The 18530-nt window shown below is 33.4% G+C and overlaps 1 protein-coding gene across 3 annotated transcripts in view; it reads right to left on the reverse strand.

The window, feature by feature from the left end:
- LOC126978110 (ankyrin repeat and SAM domain-containing protein 1A-like) overlaps positions 1-18530 on the reverse strand; it is a 66241-nt gene that overhangs the window by 32528 nt on the left and 15183 nt on the right. For 2 of the 3 annotated variants that reach the window (XM_050826838.1, XM_050826837.1), the window contains exon 2: positions 12985-13120. The exons of the other annotated variant lie outside the window; for it this stretch is intronic. In XM_050826838.1, coding sequence (XP_050682795.1) covers positions 12985-13072 — 88 coding nt within the window. In that variant the 5' untranslated portion in view covers positions 13073-13120. The remainder of the gene's footprint in view (positions 1-12984; positions 13121-18530) is intronic. 3 annotated transcript variants of the gene reach the window in all.

Raw genomic sequence — 18530 nt, forward strand, 5'->3', positions numbered from 1 at the left:
ACAGCAGCGCAAAAAAGCGAGATCTGCCATTCTATAGTTGGAGTACGTATTGAGTAATTGTTTTCTATTATCGCTTGGTATTTAACTCGGTAAATGGATAATTTGCCAACCACCCCTCTTAAATCAATTCATCAAACAATAAGACAGCCTTCGAAATATTCTAGAGGCTATAAAAAAGATTTCAATTTGTAAAAATTAATATTGCAACTTGTTTGATTAAACTAAAGTTATTTTAGTTGTGACTTGATGCTTTTTTAACTATTCATCATTGCACAGACCATATCAAGGATCAAGAAAAAGATATTTTTGGATACCTGTTATATCCCGAAATTTTAAAACGTTTCCCAGGAAACATAACCTAACTAAATTACACGCGGACAGAGTCACTTGTAGAATCAAATATATGTATCTATTTGTGTATACTTTGCTTTAAAGGATAGACACGGGACAGAAGTACAACACGATATCAGCGGTTTAAGATAAGCAGGAGCCCGCAACAAATTCCTTAGGCTCATTGTGTTGCTTACGCGCAGTAACTTCCAGGAATGTACTTGGAAGTAAGACAGCCGCATACGTTAACAATCTGTATATGAGTATATATATTCTGTGGTCACTCTCAAATTAACATCTTGTTCAATCATTTTAAACTCGTTCATTTTAATAAAATATATTAAGTAGGGATAGCATATGATACACCTTTATGGTCTGTATTATTTAGGCCACGTTCAGATGACAAGCGCTCAACGATCGTTGAACGCGCGTTGAATTTTGTATAGTGTTCACATAGTACGCGTTTGTCAGGCGTTAAATGCATGCCGCCCTGTTTCAGTTTGAGTTCTACGTTTGTCGAACATGGACGTAGAAACAATTTCTTCTTTTCTTCATTGCCATGTCCTTTACAGAATATAAGGACGAGTTCTTTCCAAGCCACGGGCAAGAGGCTCACAGGGCGGAGAGTGGCACAATAGTTGCCAAGACAAGCCACATTATGAAATCAAGTACCGTCTCCTGTTTTCCTGAACCGTTTCGACTTAGGGACCTTCAAGAAAGAGAATACTCCCAACTTTATGGCCTGCAACGCTACTTTTTATCCCTAGTGTTGCGGATGTCCGTTAGCGAGAGCCTCACCACTTCCAGTAACTTGAGCCTTTTGCCCGTTTGCCCCTCTTATAAAAAAAACATATACTATAGTGTTAAACCCTGTATACATACAGGATCATAAATAAAATTAAAAAACCAACAAAATTTTATGAACGATGCGGGACAAGAACCCACGACCGCCGGCGTTCCGTCCCGGTGCTCTAACCAACTGAGCTAACCGTTCGAGTGTCGTATCGTTATAAAATCTTGTATGCTTTGTTCAACTCTCAGGTTGTGGCTTTATCTACAGGATCTACTTTACAGTTGATAACATGCTCAACCCCAATATTTGCATATTAGGAAATTGACTTGTTAAAATTTTGATGTTTTTCAAATTTTATTTGTGTATTAATCCTAGAAGTGGGGGTTATCATTTTAAAAACATAACAAATTGTTAAAAAATACAGGGTCATACATTGTCATGTTGTAAATAAAACAAGCACATATATTTTATTATAATCAAAAAAATAACCAAAAATATCTTCACCGTAACATTAGGTAATCATGAAAACAGCTTAAACCGAAATACGCATTCCGTTCGATAATTAGAGTTATTATTGAGTACATGAGAAATTATTTTCGTGTTAGTAACCGGAATAACTTCAAAAACATACTATTCATTCACTCTTAATATAGCCTCTACTGTATAGATAATAAAGCTAATATTAGCTTGAACATTCATCTGCACGTTTTAAGCTAACCTCTTATTAAAAGTATACATTTAATACCGTGAGAGTTAGAATTATGGTTATCATTAATCAAATGTTAGTAAGGTTTCTGATGCAACTTGGCTTTGAGATACGCGGCCCTTAAATTGCCTTTTAAATTTATAATCATGTTAACTAATTTGTATTCAAATAGGAAAGTAGGTCTCACAAGATCAGTAAAGTGATGATAGAAATCTTGAGAAATTTTTGTGACTAAATTTTGTACAACAGTCCAGATATAACAGTTACTAGCTGAGCAGGAACCGAACGTGTCTAAGCCTTAGATCATTTTATTTTAATTTTTATTTATACGTCTAGATAGACTGAAAACGTCAAAAAAATTGAGGTTGATTGTTAACCTCTATTTTGAGCAATGCGCGCACACTAATACAAAGTAACTACTACTAATACAGTGTAAGTCGTAGCTTGTCACGCACACTAAAGTTATAAGCCTGGCCTGTTATCATCGGTTGTCTAGCAGGAAGAGGTAGAGCCTAGATATATAAATTATCTAAGGTCCAAACTTTTTTATTCAGTTTCGTGTCAGAGATTAAAGAGGACATCACTTCGTGGATTATTTAGGCACGAGCAATCTTTGCACGACTTCGACTTGTATGGCAATCACGGATGCTGACACGGACAGTTAAGGTTAAGTTAAGTTACGCATTTACCACGGGAAGTGTTGGGAAGAGCTGTTTCACCTGATACCTGTCTCCTAATTCCACCTTCGCACAACACGCCACTAATTAGGATATCATCTCCACCATCTGGATGTGTGGCTTTCCTCCACAGTGCGGTTTTCAAGGTACTTTCTTCCACGTACTACAAAGCTGTGGAATGAGCTTCAATGTGCGGTGTTTCCGGGACGCAACGACATGGGTACCTTCAAAAAAAGAGCACACATTCCTTAAAGGTCGGCAACGCTCTTGTGGTTGTGATACGTGGGTATGGGTATGGGTGTGATATGTGGAAGAGCACAAAGTCCACCTCCCGGCTATAAGGTTAACCGATGCCTTCGAAAAATTTCTCAGTATTTACTGGCGCGACAAATCAATTAAACTATCATCTTTGGGAATGCTGTCATGGAATCCCTATCGATCAATAGATTAAATGCCAAAAACAAACTGTATATCCTTCTACTGGAACCTTCAAGAATAACACAAACGTAGCCATCCAAAGCAAAGCTGGCGGCGGACTGTAATTGACGAAGTGAAAGACATTGGAAAGACCTGGAGAGAAATCGAGAGATGCACAGCACCCCGCGGAGATATACTATGGATGCCCTCTCTCAGCTAAGAATTACAGGAACTTAAGTCACATAAGTCAAGCTAAACCGGACCATAATTCACCGTAGCGTTCTACTTCAAAATTTACAAGCTGCCTATATTACAAGTTTTCAAACCCTAGTTCGACTTCTAAAAGTTGGGTAACATTTTGAAGACGTAAGTTTGTATCCAATTATTTCCTTTTTGAAAAAGAAGAACTTACTTACACCTTTACTGGTAACCGGCAGAAAAAGGCGCAGTTGTGGCCGACTTCTTGTGCGAATAAACTCCCACTGGTAAAACGACATGACATCCAGAAGTGGCCTACTTTGATATATTTTTCAGCATCGTGTACTGGCCTCTACTTTTTTTAAATGAAAATAAGGTAAGAGACGAGCAGGACGTTCAGCTGATGGTAATTGATACGCCCTACCCATTACAATGCAGTGCCTACTTCTTTTTGAGCAAATGTTTTGATGTTAATTCTAAACGATAATTATTGTTTCAAAATCAAAAGACACGGAAATATAAGACTTATTTCGAAACATCAGCGGCCACATATTTGTGACTAAGATGGCCTGACTGTCAAAACATTGATATTGAATAGGCACACGTCACCAGGCATTTATAAATTAATAAAATAATTTCAAATACGCACATGATAATACCGATAGCTAAAGCAAACATCTATGTTACACCATATGTTTTCAGTTAGTGTGAAATACTGTTAGACTTGCATCCAGAGCATAGCTATAACTATAGCGGTAGGAGCTTTAATATATTATTCAAATATTAGTACAACCTCGCGTTACCGTGTGATGGGAGCGCGCAGTGCCAATAATGCCACGAATCATATTGTCCCGCAGGTATCGAGGGTTTGACAATAGTATATTATGCCAGGTTATCTTGTGGGACCATATACCAGAGCCGTTATATGTGGTGCGCTGTTTTGCGTTCAGATATACGGTAGTGGTAAATGTGACGCAATAAAAACTGTGGTGCTACAATTCACACGCCACAAATGTATGTCTAACGCCCGACTAATAATGCAAGCTACTGCAATTATTAGAAGAATCTTAAAACATTATTTTTCCTTTATTTTAATAACTTCACTTACATATAGAATTATATATACTAAAGTACCAATTGTTATTTTTGCAAAATGGACGATGCGGGATTCTGGTTCGATTATCACAAAGGATTTTCCGCTAAGCTAATCGTTCTTTAGCGCGGTAACTAATTAAAAACTGAGCAAATTGGGTTGAGATACTTTTTAACGGATTATCGGAGAGCTAACATGATGAGTTACGATAAATGCCCTTATGATCAGTCACCACCGCCGCCCATACATGATCGAGTTAACTGAAGGTTAAAGTTATTCCTGATGAAATCCGATGCGATAGCTGTTTTTTACTGGACAGCATACTTGTGCCGTGGCCAAGGTCGGCGTATTCGATTCTCTATTCCAATTTAAAGATAACATCGTTCCTTGAAGATCTACACACATTGGATTAATCTTGTTATTTATATTGCCTTAGACATTCTTACTCCAATTGCATCAAAGAAGATTAATGTATTTATTATAGCTTAATAAACAAATTCCGATTACGAAATTCAAATTACGAAACATCGTTCATAAAAGTTCTGCAATTCGTCATTTGAAGTCATGGTTTATTAAAACTATGTTATAATGAGGCATATTTAATCGTACAAGTAGGTTCGAGATAGACGATTTTATTTTATATATAAACTAGTTAGCTAGACGTAATAAGCAGTAAAAATACTATGATTGTATCAGCTAGTGTGACATTATAATATTTAAGGCTATATTATATAAAGTACTTTTTGGATTCAGTATTGTTTGTAGAACACACAGAGTTAGGCATTAAAAAAAAATTAAAGTACAGTTGTTTCTTACTTTCTTAGGTTTGTTTTTATTATATTATGTGTAAGCTTCGTATGCTATATCTATACATTGCCGCATTTACTCCAGTTGTTTAAAATATTCTTGGTCAATAAGCAGCAATGTAAAACATTTATTCAGTCCAGGTAAAAGCATTGCTTTCGTCAAAAAAAACCAATCGTGAAAAAAAAAAAGATTCGTAAAAAAAAGAAAACACGAGTCGTCTTTGTGTTTACGGGCTCTTACGTATATTAAATTTAGAACCCGATTCGGACAGTGACAGTTGACACACGAATAAGGAGAAAAGTGTGCTTACTTTGTCTTTAAGCACATTTTTGCCGTCCCGCTATCAGACTGCGATTGATATGTTCTTATATGTGTATAGAACGTAATTGGTAAAACATATAAAATTCTCAACAATATTCTGTATCTGTAGTTTATTTTATACAAAACCACGTGTAACTCTAGATTATTTTACACGAAAACAAAAATAATTACATCCAACCACATGTGTCGGTGTTTTTTTTTAAAATAAAACTACGTTTAAAACCACGCGGGAACTATTGTATTTCATTCCATCCCGATAGCTTTAATTCCGATTTTATTTAGGCAAAAATCGGCTTTGTGGTCTTGTAATACGGTTTAAATTCGTTTGAATGTTTTTGTGTTGGGTTTTCTTAATCTGCTACAAAATGTAAGGTTAAAAAACTGGGTGTAGAGTTACATTTGGGGTTGTCTTATCTTGAGTGATGGGTTCAGTGATATCGTTTTTACTTGTATTTACTTGATTACGAGTTGGAATACGTTTCATACTAATATTTAATATAATGTATTGCAAATAAGTATATAATACTTTAATCCCCGTTTTTAAGATTTCTCGAAGATTTGCTATTACGAATTGAATGAGGATGATGTCGCAGGCAGAATATATTAATAATCAAATTATCTTACTGCATATTATTTTTCATCAAGATTGTTCAAACCAGTTAGTTATGAAAGGATACTATATACACAGACGATATATACACAGATAAAAAGACAAACATTCAAAAATCGTGTAATTGGCGTCGTGCGGTTATATATCACAGAATTGCAAGAAAAATAAAGAATTTCTGATATATTTTTATATTAGTGTAGATATTGTGTTACAGTACAAAGGGGGGGAGAGTCTAAGGTTGAAAACTTTTCTCTAGAAGGACAACGAAACATAGGTTTAAATAAATCATGTTATTTCTACCAGAAAACTCATGATTCAGTGGAAAGTGATCATTGCAGTCTGTGTTTTTATACAAAACTAGGGGAATCAATGGGGCAAGGCCGCCCTTTTAGAAAAAATTGTATAAATTTAATTTATATAATTAATCCAAGAGATAAAGGACACCAAAATATAAAAAAATGTTAACCTTCATCAAATTACGTAACGACAACAATTCTCCACTTAAAATATTGTTATTATCGGAACTCCTGTCTAATATGGGCCGTATATCAAATGGGTGACAGTTACACGACCTCAATGCTTTTCCCCATACCAAAAGAGCCTAAATAAGTTGTGCACTTCAAAAAATAGTATTGATATTTCTGTGAATAAATTGATTCGAAGTACAACAATATTTTGGGAAATATTGAAGACGAAATATAATTTATGTTCATCGTACACTTCGTCCTGTGTTAAGTGCAGTCTTGTACTGTCACAAAGAAACAAGGCATTGTACATCATAATATTTTGGTAACACGAGAATGGGTCACCCGCGTCTCATTCACAACGAGAATGATGACTACAACATACGTACGTAGGTACATCGCTGACTCATGACATTACTCACACTGTGAAATACTTAAAACAAATTAAATTTTACGTCTTTGTTTTATAAATTGTGATCATATTATAGTACTTATATAAAAATACGCACTACCATTTACGGTTTAACGAAATTAATTTGTATTTTACTTCAACAGATAAATAATGATGTTTCTGTGGCGATGAATAATAATTATAAAAATGAGATTTGTTTAAATTGATGTTTTTTTTTTTAAAAAAAAGATGGTAGTGCAACCTATGATTATTTTAATATAGGTATTATGACTGGCTGATCCAACAAACGTTTTTCCAACATGACAATGGATACTTATGAGCGGAAGTAGGTGACTTTCCATTAAATCCGTTCTTAGATGACCTCTACTCGGCGAAAGAAATATTCTTACCAAATTTTAAGTATCTATGCCTTATCGTCCCAGAGATATCGTGATAAGTCAATAAATAGGTGGAAATCTGTAAAATATACATATATTCGTTCCACATAACCTTGATAGATATTTGCAGGTTTTCTCACGGTATTTTCACCGTAAGAGTATCGAAGAGTCCCTTCTTCTCTCCCGGATGAGATGCAGCAATCTTTTATATATGTACATAAGAAGGGACACTCTTCGGTGAAAATACCGTGAGCAAACCTGCATATACCCACCAAGGTTATGTGGAACGTTGGCCAACTCGCATTATTGCAGCTTAATTATTTTGGCTTAACTACAAGTTCTGAAGAATCAGACGGTAATTACGTTGCGTGACCACAAAGGCCACAGAATAGACATCAAGAAGAAGGCAGCTGAGGTCTGAAGAAGTTCTGGATCTGAATTTTCGATTTGCTTGTAGTTTTTGACGTTCAATAAGTGACAAGACAAAGACAACGAAATGGAGAGTTGAAAAAAAACATATTTCAATAAAACACTTTTTAAAGGATTTAAAACGCGTGTAATTTTAACTGTGTTTTACATTAAATTTTGGGTATAGTATATTTTTATTATAATGTTGTGTTATGACTGTGGTTGACAGGAGTCGAGTTGTCTATGTGGTTATAGAATTGGAGGCGTAATTTCAAGAGAAACAATTTCAAATCTGACTTCGTTTATTAATTTTCTAGAATCTGATCAACGATGTACTGTAGTCCAGGGATGAATCAATAAAGGCAAGGAAATATGTCTGTATCGCGGTTAGAAAGGTTTTTGAATTGTAATTAAATACTTTAAATATCTTTATTTTGATGCAGATTTCTCTCTTGCATCTGATTTAGTGCAGTTTATGTTTATGTGATTCGTTTAATGTGATGTGATACATTATGCTTATGAAATAAAAAAAAACCTGTGCGTTAATTGTCATTCTGTACATAATATTTAATAATTATATACGTTTTGTTTTGATTAAATACAAATTCAAATTTGTTTATACAATAAATATGAGGCTGCACTTAAATTGTGGTTGCCGTAGATGGTGCACAAAGGAGGTTCGATGACTTTAGAGAAGTTTGTTTTCATTATACCGCAAGTCACGATATCTACAAGGTTGTGGGACTCTGAAGGGATAGTTGAATAATTACTCGAATTCAGTTAGGGAAGAAATATTACAATTAATTCAACAAAATTACGTATCATATTTTGATATATTTATGTAGTCCTGGTCCATTGTAAAAAAACGAATTCCTGGATTACAAATGTGTTCTAAATTATGTTTTAAATAACAGTTTGATAAACGTACAAATATGGAAAGACCTTATGTAGTACTAGTAGTAGTTTACTTTTAGAATATTAAGTACACTAAGGATTTTGGATGGAGTGAAATTATTAATTGAATTGCGAACTTCTTTACATGCCCTGGATACATTATTTTGTGACTAAGGAAGGCTGTGTTTTTTAATCACAACTTCGGAAAAGGATGAGCTTTAATGAGAATAATTGGCAAGAAACTCATTGCCACTCGTTTAAATAGACATTTAGAGCTCCATATTTAACTTTTTTTTTATTAACTGTATGTAATGACATGCAACAAAATACTAAAAATTCAAACATAACCAACACAAGTATGATAAAAAAATACTTTAGTTAAATAAAAAACCACAATGACAATCAAGTAAAGTAGAAGCTTATCTACTTCTAATCTACAAACAATGTAAATAATTAAAAGTATAAAATAAACAGAGTTTCCGGTGACATGATATCCAGTCAACACAATTAGCGCCCGTTCACAATGAAATATATAAAAAATGCATATATATTTATTTTAATTGTATTTTTGTATTGTCTCGAAACCGGACACAGAAGCAATGGAAACGCGCTAATATGTCGTTGCACCGGGGCACCTGCTAACCTTGCACCAACGTATTCGTCTCCACTGCCTTCTAAGGCGTTCTTAGAGTGATATAACACATTAACCGGATAAGATAAATATCTCCTCGAAATACTATTGCGGAAATGGTGAAAAGGTTAAAGTTTTAAAAGATAAAAAAATTATTGCATACCTATAATAAAGGTCGATCATTTGTTGTAATTTTACCATAATAACTTTTTAAGATATAGCAGAGAAAAATTTACTTCTTTAATCGTTTGGTGCCGAATTAAGTCAACTGTCATTTATCTGACATACTTGACATTGTCAAAAAGATTGAAACAATGATTGAATTGCAAATGAGATGCAGATGTATGCAGTGTGAGATTTTAGATTAGAAGAGTGTGGTCCAAAGGTTTTCTTTACGTTTAATAACTATTTATTTAATTTATTAAATATGAAATTCATTGAGATTTATCGACCAAAGACTACCTGTATAATACTTTGGTAGGCTCCTTTCATTTGAAAGCGGAGAGAAACTCTAACCACGATGATCAGAACATCTCTATGTATCACACATCCGAGGAATTAATCAGGGTAAGCAGCCGAATGTTATCACCGACCGCAACGACAAAATGAAAATTGTTTCCTAGATCACTATGATGTGTCGCCATCACGACAACGGTTCTTATGGCACCTTGCTTTTTCTTGTGGGGTACATAAGCAATTGCCATCGTACTGCGATAAGTTGAAACACTTTAACTTTTAAAAGTCTTTCTGTTCGACGACAAATGCTAGATCTAATATTTTTATACAAAATAATTAGAAAGCAGCTCGACAGTCCATCAGTCGTGCACTCCATCAGCTTACGAGTTCCCCGCCGAGTACCAAGGCGTGCGCAGGTCGGAGCTGGCCTGTTCCATCAGCCATTTGCCAAAACTAACCTTAAGCAATTTTCTCCCATACCACGTCTATCAAGAACTTATAACTCCATCTGTGGTGAAGTAGATATTTTTAAAGATTCTTCACCTGCTTTTAAAAAAAAATAATACGAGATTGTTAGGCGCCAAAATATGATCAATATTCTTCTTCTTCCTTTGTTTTTCCTTCTTTTCAAATTTGTATCTTGATTTTATAATTTTTGCTTTATTTTATATAATTGTTTTCTTGGTGTCACGGAAGCAAAGGCTGTGCATGTTGTGACACCTTAATTTGTTGTACATTCAACTCATTATTTGTTAATATTTGATATATTTTAAGCGTATTAGAATGTAACAACTACTGGTTGTCCTATAAATAAATAAATCACCATCACCAGCCATTCGTTTTGGTCTTCCATTAATAAAATCATCGACCTGCTGCAGTATTTCCGCTTCTTTCGCACTTCAAAGGCCTGAATCACTTGAACCCTGGTATTGCGGATATCCATGGCTGTTTCTCACTCTTCAAAAGCCAAAGTCAAATATATTTGATTCAATTAAGCTTAAACTAAGCGTTTTTGATTGGTCACTATAAATAATTATTTTAAATTACTGAGTCTAACATATGTTCGGAAAAAGTTGAGCCCGTGAGAAGAACATACAAGCCACTCTTTTCACTTTACAACGTCATAAATATCAAATATTTCATAAGAAGTAATAAACAATAGATTGTATAAACTAATATAATTTATCGTATATTGAATGCATCAACCTTTAGAGCTTGATTTCATTGTTTATGTAAGGATGCTTCTTGAACATGGTCATGATTACTACCAGGTTAGCCTATAGCCGTTTCCCCTCTACTATTAAAAATAAATGCAGGGTCTAGGTATACCCAGATCGATAGTGAGTCGACATACAATCACGTTTTGCCCTTCATAACAGGTAGTTATATAAACAGTGAAATCCTTCACACAAGTTATCACAGACTCAGTAGTTAGATTCGTGTTGCTAATAGGCCACGCCTGTATTCACTAACGAATCGCTTCCGTGACCTCACCTCCATTGTGTGTTATCTATTAGGCAATTCATAATTACTATAGCTACAGAGTAGGAACAGTAAGGTTGTTGTGTATTTTTTGCATTGTTTTTGTATATTATCAATACCTATAAGTATATAATGCACAAAGACGGCATTGGAAATTTTAGTCCTGAGCAACCACAATAGGTGCAGATTAATATAATATATCGTTGGAAAGGTCTGGATGATTAAAGCTTAAAATCGTTGAGATTGGGTTTCTAGGTGGTTGGAATCAAAAGCTATTCAGGTTCAAGCATTTCCCATAGAACTACATTGAAATCAAATCAAATCCAGTTATAATGGAGACTTACAAATATGTGCCTTTGTTTGTAAACAAAGAATCATCTGTTGTAACTTCCGAACATGAATTTTCCCAGAAAAAATAAGCATATCAGTGAAATCTATATCGTAATACTGGGCATCCTTTTTGATTTCCTTGGAGCATGTTTTTGAACCGGCAGGAGATACGCGAGAGACGAGCCGGTCGTTACTAGTATCTTCATAACGCTCTACCCCGCTTTACTGTCATAGCCTCATATCATATAACAGAGGATCTAATTAATTACTAATTGTTTCTGCAACATAATCCGCTGTTTTCCACGCAATGCTGTCCTTCAATTATTGCTAGGTCACATTAAAAAAAAATATCTTAAGATCTTGTAAATTCATTTCAGAATGTTGCTCGAGAGAAAGCTTCATGTTTATAAGCAATTAGATTCTGATTCTAGTGTGTTCCTGGAACGTGATACGGGAACAAATTGATCGACAAAATTGATTCATGACCTCCGTTGCTGATAACTCTATTAAATTCATTAAAACAAATTTATATTTGCACGACAAATATTGTATGACAATTATTGGTGGATTGTGTCTAACAAAATGATAACAGTTGCTTAGGAAATGTTTAAGCTAATTTCGACCTTCTTGTTTATTATGACTGTAGAAAAATGACATTAGGGTGGAGCACGATTCAATTTTGTCGAGAGTTCGGAAATTCTAATATTGTATTTTATGGATACATAAAAGATAAATAAGACGCTTGGTTGTCCAGTAGCCCTATTGAAATTCAGTCAAAGCAATAGCTCCAGCACAAACTGAAGAAGCCTGTACATGAAAAGGTACCATAGAGTCGTCGCAAGTCGAGGCTCACACCAGCGCCCTTCCTCGTACCCAAACCACTAGGCTCATGCTACCGAGACGCTTACCATCGCCACGGGCAATACTATATTGGTATAAAATAGCTGGTATATTAAGCAGCAGGACTCTGGCATGACGACAGATACACCCTGCCGATGATAGGATACCCTGCGACGTCTTAAAGCTACATCGGCATTATAACTTTTATTTCACGATAAGTCTTTTTTCTTCAACATGATAAAATTATACAGAACAGACACTGCGCTAAATACTAAATCATCACTGCAATTTTATTCTCTGTTATTTAATTGCAATCCAAAATTCCGACAGGGCGATATAAGTATTACACGAGCAATCGGATAGTTTAAACACAATTCATTACTTTTTTTTAGTTGAAATTGAAACTCTATTTCACATGGAATAACGTATAAAATACCAAATAACTTCGACGAGTTCATTTCAAAGAAATTATTATTTTCTGGTCATTATGAATTCTTAATTCGGTAATGTTATTGCTGATTCGAAGTTTAATACAGTGATATAGAATGGATATGAATTCTTTTCTTATTATGGTTAATACTTTCACTGTGTTCAAATAAGCTATTTGATACAGCAAAGGTAGTAGAGAGAGAGAAAGGTAGAGAGAGAGAGTGTAGAGAGGCTTAACAGCAAATGAGCGTAGACCTTTATGGAAATAACTCAAATTAAAAAATCATAAAATAAAAAAAATATGCATACCCATTTGGCCCTCCTTGCTCTCGTAGTCGGGAATTGTAAGGCCGGTCACCAAATACTGTGACGGTGTAAACTTCTCACTGAATATCATTTTATTTACAACATTTCGGTTCTACACATATTCACTGTTGTCACAATACTGCAGGGACAAAATAAATATAAATGTAAAAAAAAATAAAAGGATAAATTTAAATTAAAACATCAAGTATTCACTTATAAGAATGACAGCGGTTTGTTTCTCACAAAATCTGATAATATGACAAAACAAATTCCAAAAAAAATTGACTTAAATGCTATATTTCATTTTGTAACGTCTTCGGTTATATTCACGACTTTAAATCGAAAGAACAATACAATTGCTTTGAAGCGCAAAAAATTTGCACCAATTCACGTTTGAAGAAAGTGTAACTATTTCTCCAAACAATTTAAAACAAGAACTAACGTAGAGTGTGCATAGAGTTGACTGTATTTTATTGGGAACTCTTAATTATTATGATACCTAATATATTATAATCTAAAGCTTTAAAAATTATCTATTCTGTTATGCTTCAACTAACATTCATTATCAATCATATAGTTTCTTTATATTTGATTTGATTGATCACACAAATTCTCTGAATAATATATGAATCTGAATTCCATAGGCTTAATACAGAAAGAGTGTAAGCCACAAAAAAAAAACAAAATATAGTCTGTGGTGTCGTATAAAACACCCACACGTTTATGCCGCGGCCGAGTCCTTGCATAGTAAAGCAAAAACAATAAAGCTATCGACCGCGAGTTCACCGTTCGAGAATAGAACTATTCTAAATTTAAACGGGGCGCTTGTGATGAGCCACCGTAATTTCTTGTCTGTAATTGAATTTATTTTTAAATTTCGAATCCTGGCCTGTCACGATCAAGGTCGAATATTAACGTTGAAATTATTGTGTAATTTACTAGTTTGATCTAGTTACATAAATATAAATTTTGAGAGTTTATCTTTCACTAAAACAACAATTTTTATACCCTACAAATGTTATGTAAGTTAAATATAGCCTCAGCCACAAAAAATACCCGGATTCATGTCAGTTTTATGGCAAAAGAAACATCTGGCTATATATTTAATTTATGTGACGATTTGTTGACACTAAAACTCGAAATGTTTCCATTGTTGGTCTACAATGACAAACATTGTATTTTTTGCTCTACCAAATTGGGAGTTTTAAACATTGAGGAACAATAGAATGATTGTAGATATTTTGCGTCTGGTAATATAACCATTTTTGTAAAGCTAATTAAGTTGCTACAAAGTAGGAGTATTGAATTATTTTCGAGTAGTTTTGCTATTACTTGGGTCACGCTTTTATGAACAGGTACCACGGCACTTTTTTCTGTCACTAATGCTAGCATTATTGTTTCGTTTTACAGATGCCTTAGCAACTAAAAATTTTGATTCTTCAAGAATTCTAAGCGCCAATTGTTAGGGCGTATCACTTACTATCAAGTGTAAGTTTTGCCCGCCTCATCGCTTTTTGTCATAAAAATAAACTATTTATGATAAATACTAAATGCAACTCCAATTTATAAGTTTCTACTTTCAACGATATTGTAACTAAGTACAATATAATTCTTATTATTTCTTACACTCATTTTGATTTAAATTTATCGTTGGTTAGGTCTACAAAAATCATTTTCAAAATTGGCTCCCACTTTAAAATTCATGTTTTTAATAAGATAGTTTACTAGATCATTTATGTTGAATAGCCCTCGAATATTATTAGTTTCAAGTAAATAAAAATCACCTGAATCTATATGCTTATTTTTTTTTTTTTTATTTTTTTATCTCTTCTATAATTTGTCTTTAAGATCTATAATTATTATATGAGCAAAAGATATAAGGACTCAGTTTTATTACTAAATTGATAAATAACAAAAAACTTTATCCTGTTTAATAAATGAGGTTACCATTTCCGTCGATTATCTATCTACTACTTTTTTGCATGATTTTATATCTCCTTATCGCATGTCGGTAAGTAAGGACATACAGACGAGGCAATGTCAACATATTCGCTTTTATCGAATCTCAAGATAATAAGAAAAAAAATGTATTAGAATTGTAAAATACGAAAAAATCTTTGAACAGTCATATACATAAGATGTTAAGTCTCATTTGCCCAGTCATTTCACTAGTTACGGCGCCCTTCAGAGCGACACACAATAATACTTACACATTACTGCTTCACGGCAGAAAAAAGTGCCGGTATGGTATAAAGAAGCCTTCCGCTGGTGGTAAGTTAAGCCGGGCCCACATATAACAAACAACAGCGGAAAAAATGGTATCTTAATGAGAAGGGAAAGTCTTTGAGATGACAGTCCTTCGCTGTTCTTCTTGCATTTGGACAAGACCATATCATTTATTATATTCATGCTATCATATGCTTGTAAAACGTAGGTACCTACCTGCCTTATAGTCAGAAGTGTGACCTTATTTCAATATGACATGGTAATATGACAATCATGTGATAAGTCTAAATAAAGTTTGATATTCGATGAATTTAAAACAAAATATATTTGATATTGCAATTTGTAATTGTTTATCAGAAGTGCAAGTTAATTCAGTTTTCCTGATTATAGTAAGTATATCTGTAGTCAAATCTGAAAACGAAGGCAATTAATCTATTAATAAACACATCTTTAAATAGAGAACATGAATATCTCAACCGCAAGGGATTCTTAAAGTATTTACCCTGTTGACGTACATATTATTGACATTAACGACCAACTAAGATTGATCCTTCGCTATTACTCCAGTACTGAAAACCTTGTTTGGCAGTAAATTGGTTCAGCGTGTGTATTTAAGAGAATAAATTTCCGAACCAATACCACAAGACATTCTAGTTAACAGAACGTGACAAACATGCATTGTGTGGATTTAAATGATGGAAATAAGCTCACGAATTTTAAATATCGAACGTATCTTTGCCGCTCGAAGACTATAATTACTAATAAGAAAAAGCCAAATTTAAAGTAAAGCCAAAAACCAACATTTTTGGCTTCTAAAAGTTTGTTCCCAGTAGATAAGTTGAAATTTCAAGTTATAAATATAAATATAGCTAGAAATTTCATTTTTATGATTCTTACAGTAAAAGTTGAAAATGTAAGAGGGAAGGTTTTTTGTCTTTGATAAGATACAAATTCAGAAAGTTTTCATCATGTCAAAAACATAATCGTATATTAGATATTTTCTTAACAAAAACTTACATTAATGTTTTCCGTAAAACTTTTTAAACAGTAAAATGGAACACACTTGAAACACAGACATGAACACAACAACTAAACAAATAACTAGTTAATCATAACGCAACCATAGACAGTCCTATACCAACAGCGATAGGCATCGATAAGAGGACATAAACAAACTGTCAACGTGACACGGGTGTTCTTGACCTTTCACTAAACATACAGCTGCTTATTTATATTAAATACATCACTCTGTCATATGGGTAACATAGACTTTATAACTCATGGTTAATCTCTTTCTACATAAGCAATAATCTGATATGATCAAAATATGGTTGAATCTTTTTTGATCTAAACTAATTTAACCAATGAATTTTGAAAAATATAACTTTTTCTGTAGATGATGATTGTCACAGCCACGTTAATTAATTTGTGACATCTATGAATGAAAAATAATTTCTATGAACGTTTGTTAACATTCTACAACTGTACAGTGAAAAGAGTTTTTATAAAAATATGTCCCTCAGCTAGGTGTTTACTAGGTATGGTACCGTTTGGCATAGGACTACTTCAACTGTCAGCACCGAGTTCTTCCGCAACCCTTGTACAATATGTCCAAAATGTCCAAATTATCCAAAAGTCAACCGTATATCATCCTCCCATCTCATATTTGGTTATGGCCTCTTTGGCATTATTGTCCATAGGATACGAAATCATATCTTGTTTAGTGTAACAAGAAATTGTAAAAAAACACGTTAAAAAAAGAACATGTCACCTTCAGTGTTTGATAATTGTGCAAAGTTTACTACAATCCGACGTTTTCAAGTGGATGAAAATCAATCATACCGTCAAGTTATCTATAATAATCAAGAAGTAGACGAAATATATTACATCTCATACTACACGATTAAGATACCGGAGTTTCCTTGGAATGATTGCATCACATCCCAAAACTCTCAATCTTTCTTTAGCGGCCTTTAATCTAAATTCTCATAAACATAAATATTTCAGCTCATTTAATTACAATACTTTCGACTCTAAAGACAACTTGAAGATAAACAAAAAGAACTTTACAAACATAATAAAATGTTGCCACGCTTAATTAGTAAGCGTTTTCTTTTAGAAAGTTTTGTATGTTAGCTTTTTTTGTAATATTTAGGGTTGGCAAAGTACGTAAAAAACATACGTATAATAAATTGTCTTTATGAAGTGATTTATTTAGTTACAAATTTAAAACAAAACTCTTTGTTTAAAAATATTCTTTATAGAACTTGCTAGTTTACGTAAAATAATTAAATGTTTAACTTAAATTTCGTCATAATGTAATTTTTTCTGTATTTGGTAAATGATGTGTACAATTATAATTGGATCTCAGGATTATAAAAATATGCTGTAATTGTTAGTAGATTATAGTTTTATCTTGTTATCTGTTATTGTACCTATTTGTAAATAAATAAATAAATAAAAGCATAAAGTTTTCTTCAATGACGAAAGTGACTTCTAAAACAACACTAAGAAGGGAATTCCGAAAATTTAATGTTAACCGATTCCGTTCACACGATATTTTCCAAGTAGGGGGAGTAGAAGTAGGTAGAGCTTAGAGGAGGTAGTCAGGGTAAAACCGAACCGGTATTATGTCAATATGAGAAATTCCGGGTGCGTCACGTTATATGCCATTCCATAACCGTGCGTTTTATTAGAAAATTTTAGACATGCATCGACAGTTTGTGAAATTATCCACTGGTTCCTGTATTCCCGAACCTATACGACTTAGGAACCTTCAAGTTCAGAGCTTACACGCATTACAAAGGCTGGTAACGCATCTCTTAACCTATATATCTTCACTTAGGTACGAAACTTGCCCGTTTGCTCCCTATTATATTTGGAAATACAAAATTTCATACAGGTGCTTGCTTCTGGTGAGGATTATATCAGCGTTTTTCAAAAGTAAGTGGTAAGCCTATTCTTGTTTAGCTATGTATTGCATATTTATTTAATAAAAACGAAGTAATTGATATATGATTGTTATTAAAACATCTATTTAAATCATAATAAATATTTAAGTATTAAAAGTTGTAATACATAACGAATTTTCTGAAATCAGGTTTGAATGAAATAATAATATTATTGTAATTCCGCATAGAAGTATTTACCTATCAGGAATAACCGTAATATTGTATATTTATTATGAAATTGTTTGAAAGCAATCTAATCTTATTACGGAACAAATTGAAAGAAAAATTGTTGCAATTTCAATTGAATTAGATTGAAACGAAAAAATCATTACGTGCAAATAACTGTAACTTGAGTATTATTATTGCTTGTGG

This window comes from Leptidea sinapis, chromosome 47 (assembly GCF_905404315.1).
Source record: "Leptidea sinapis chromosome 47, ilLepSina1.1, whole genome shotgun sequence".
Classification (NCBI taxonomy): Eukaryota; Metazoa; Arthropoda; class Insecta; order Lepidoptera; family Pieridae; genus Leptidea; species Leptidea sinapis.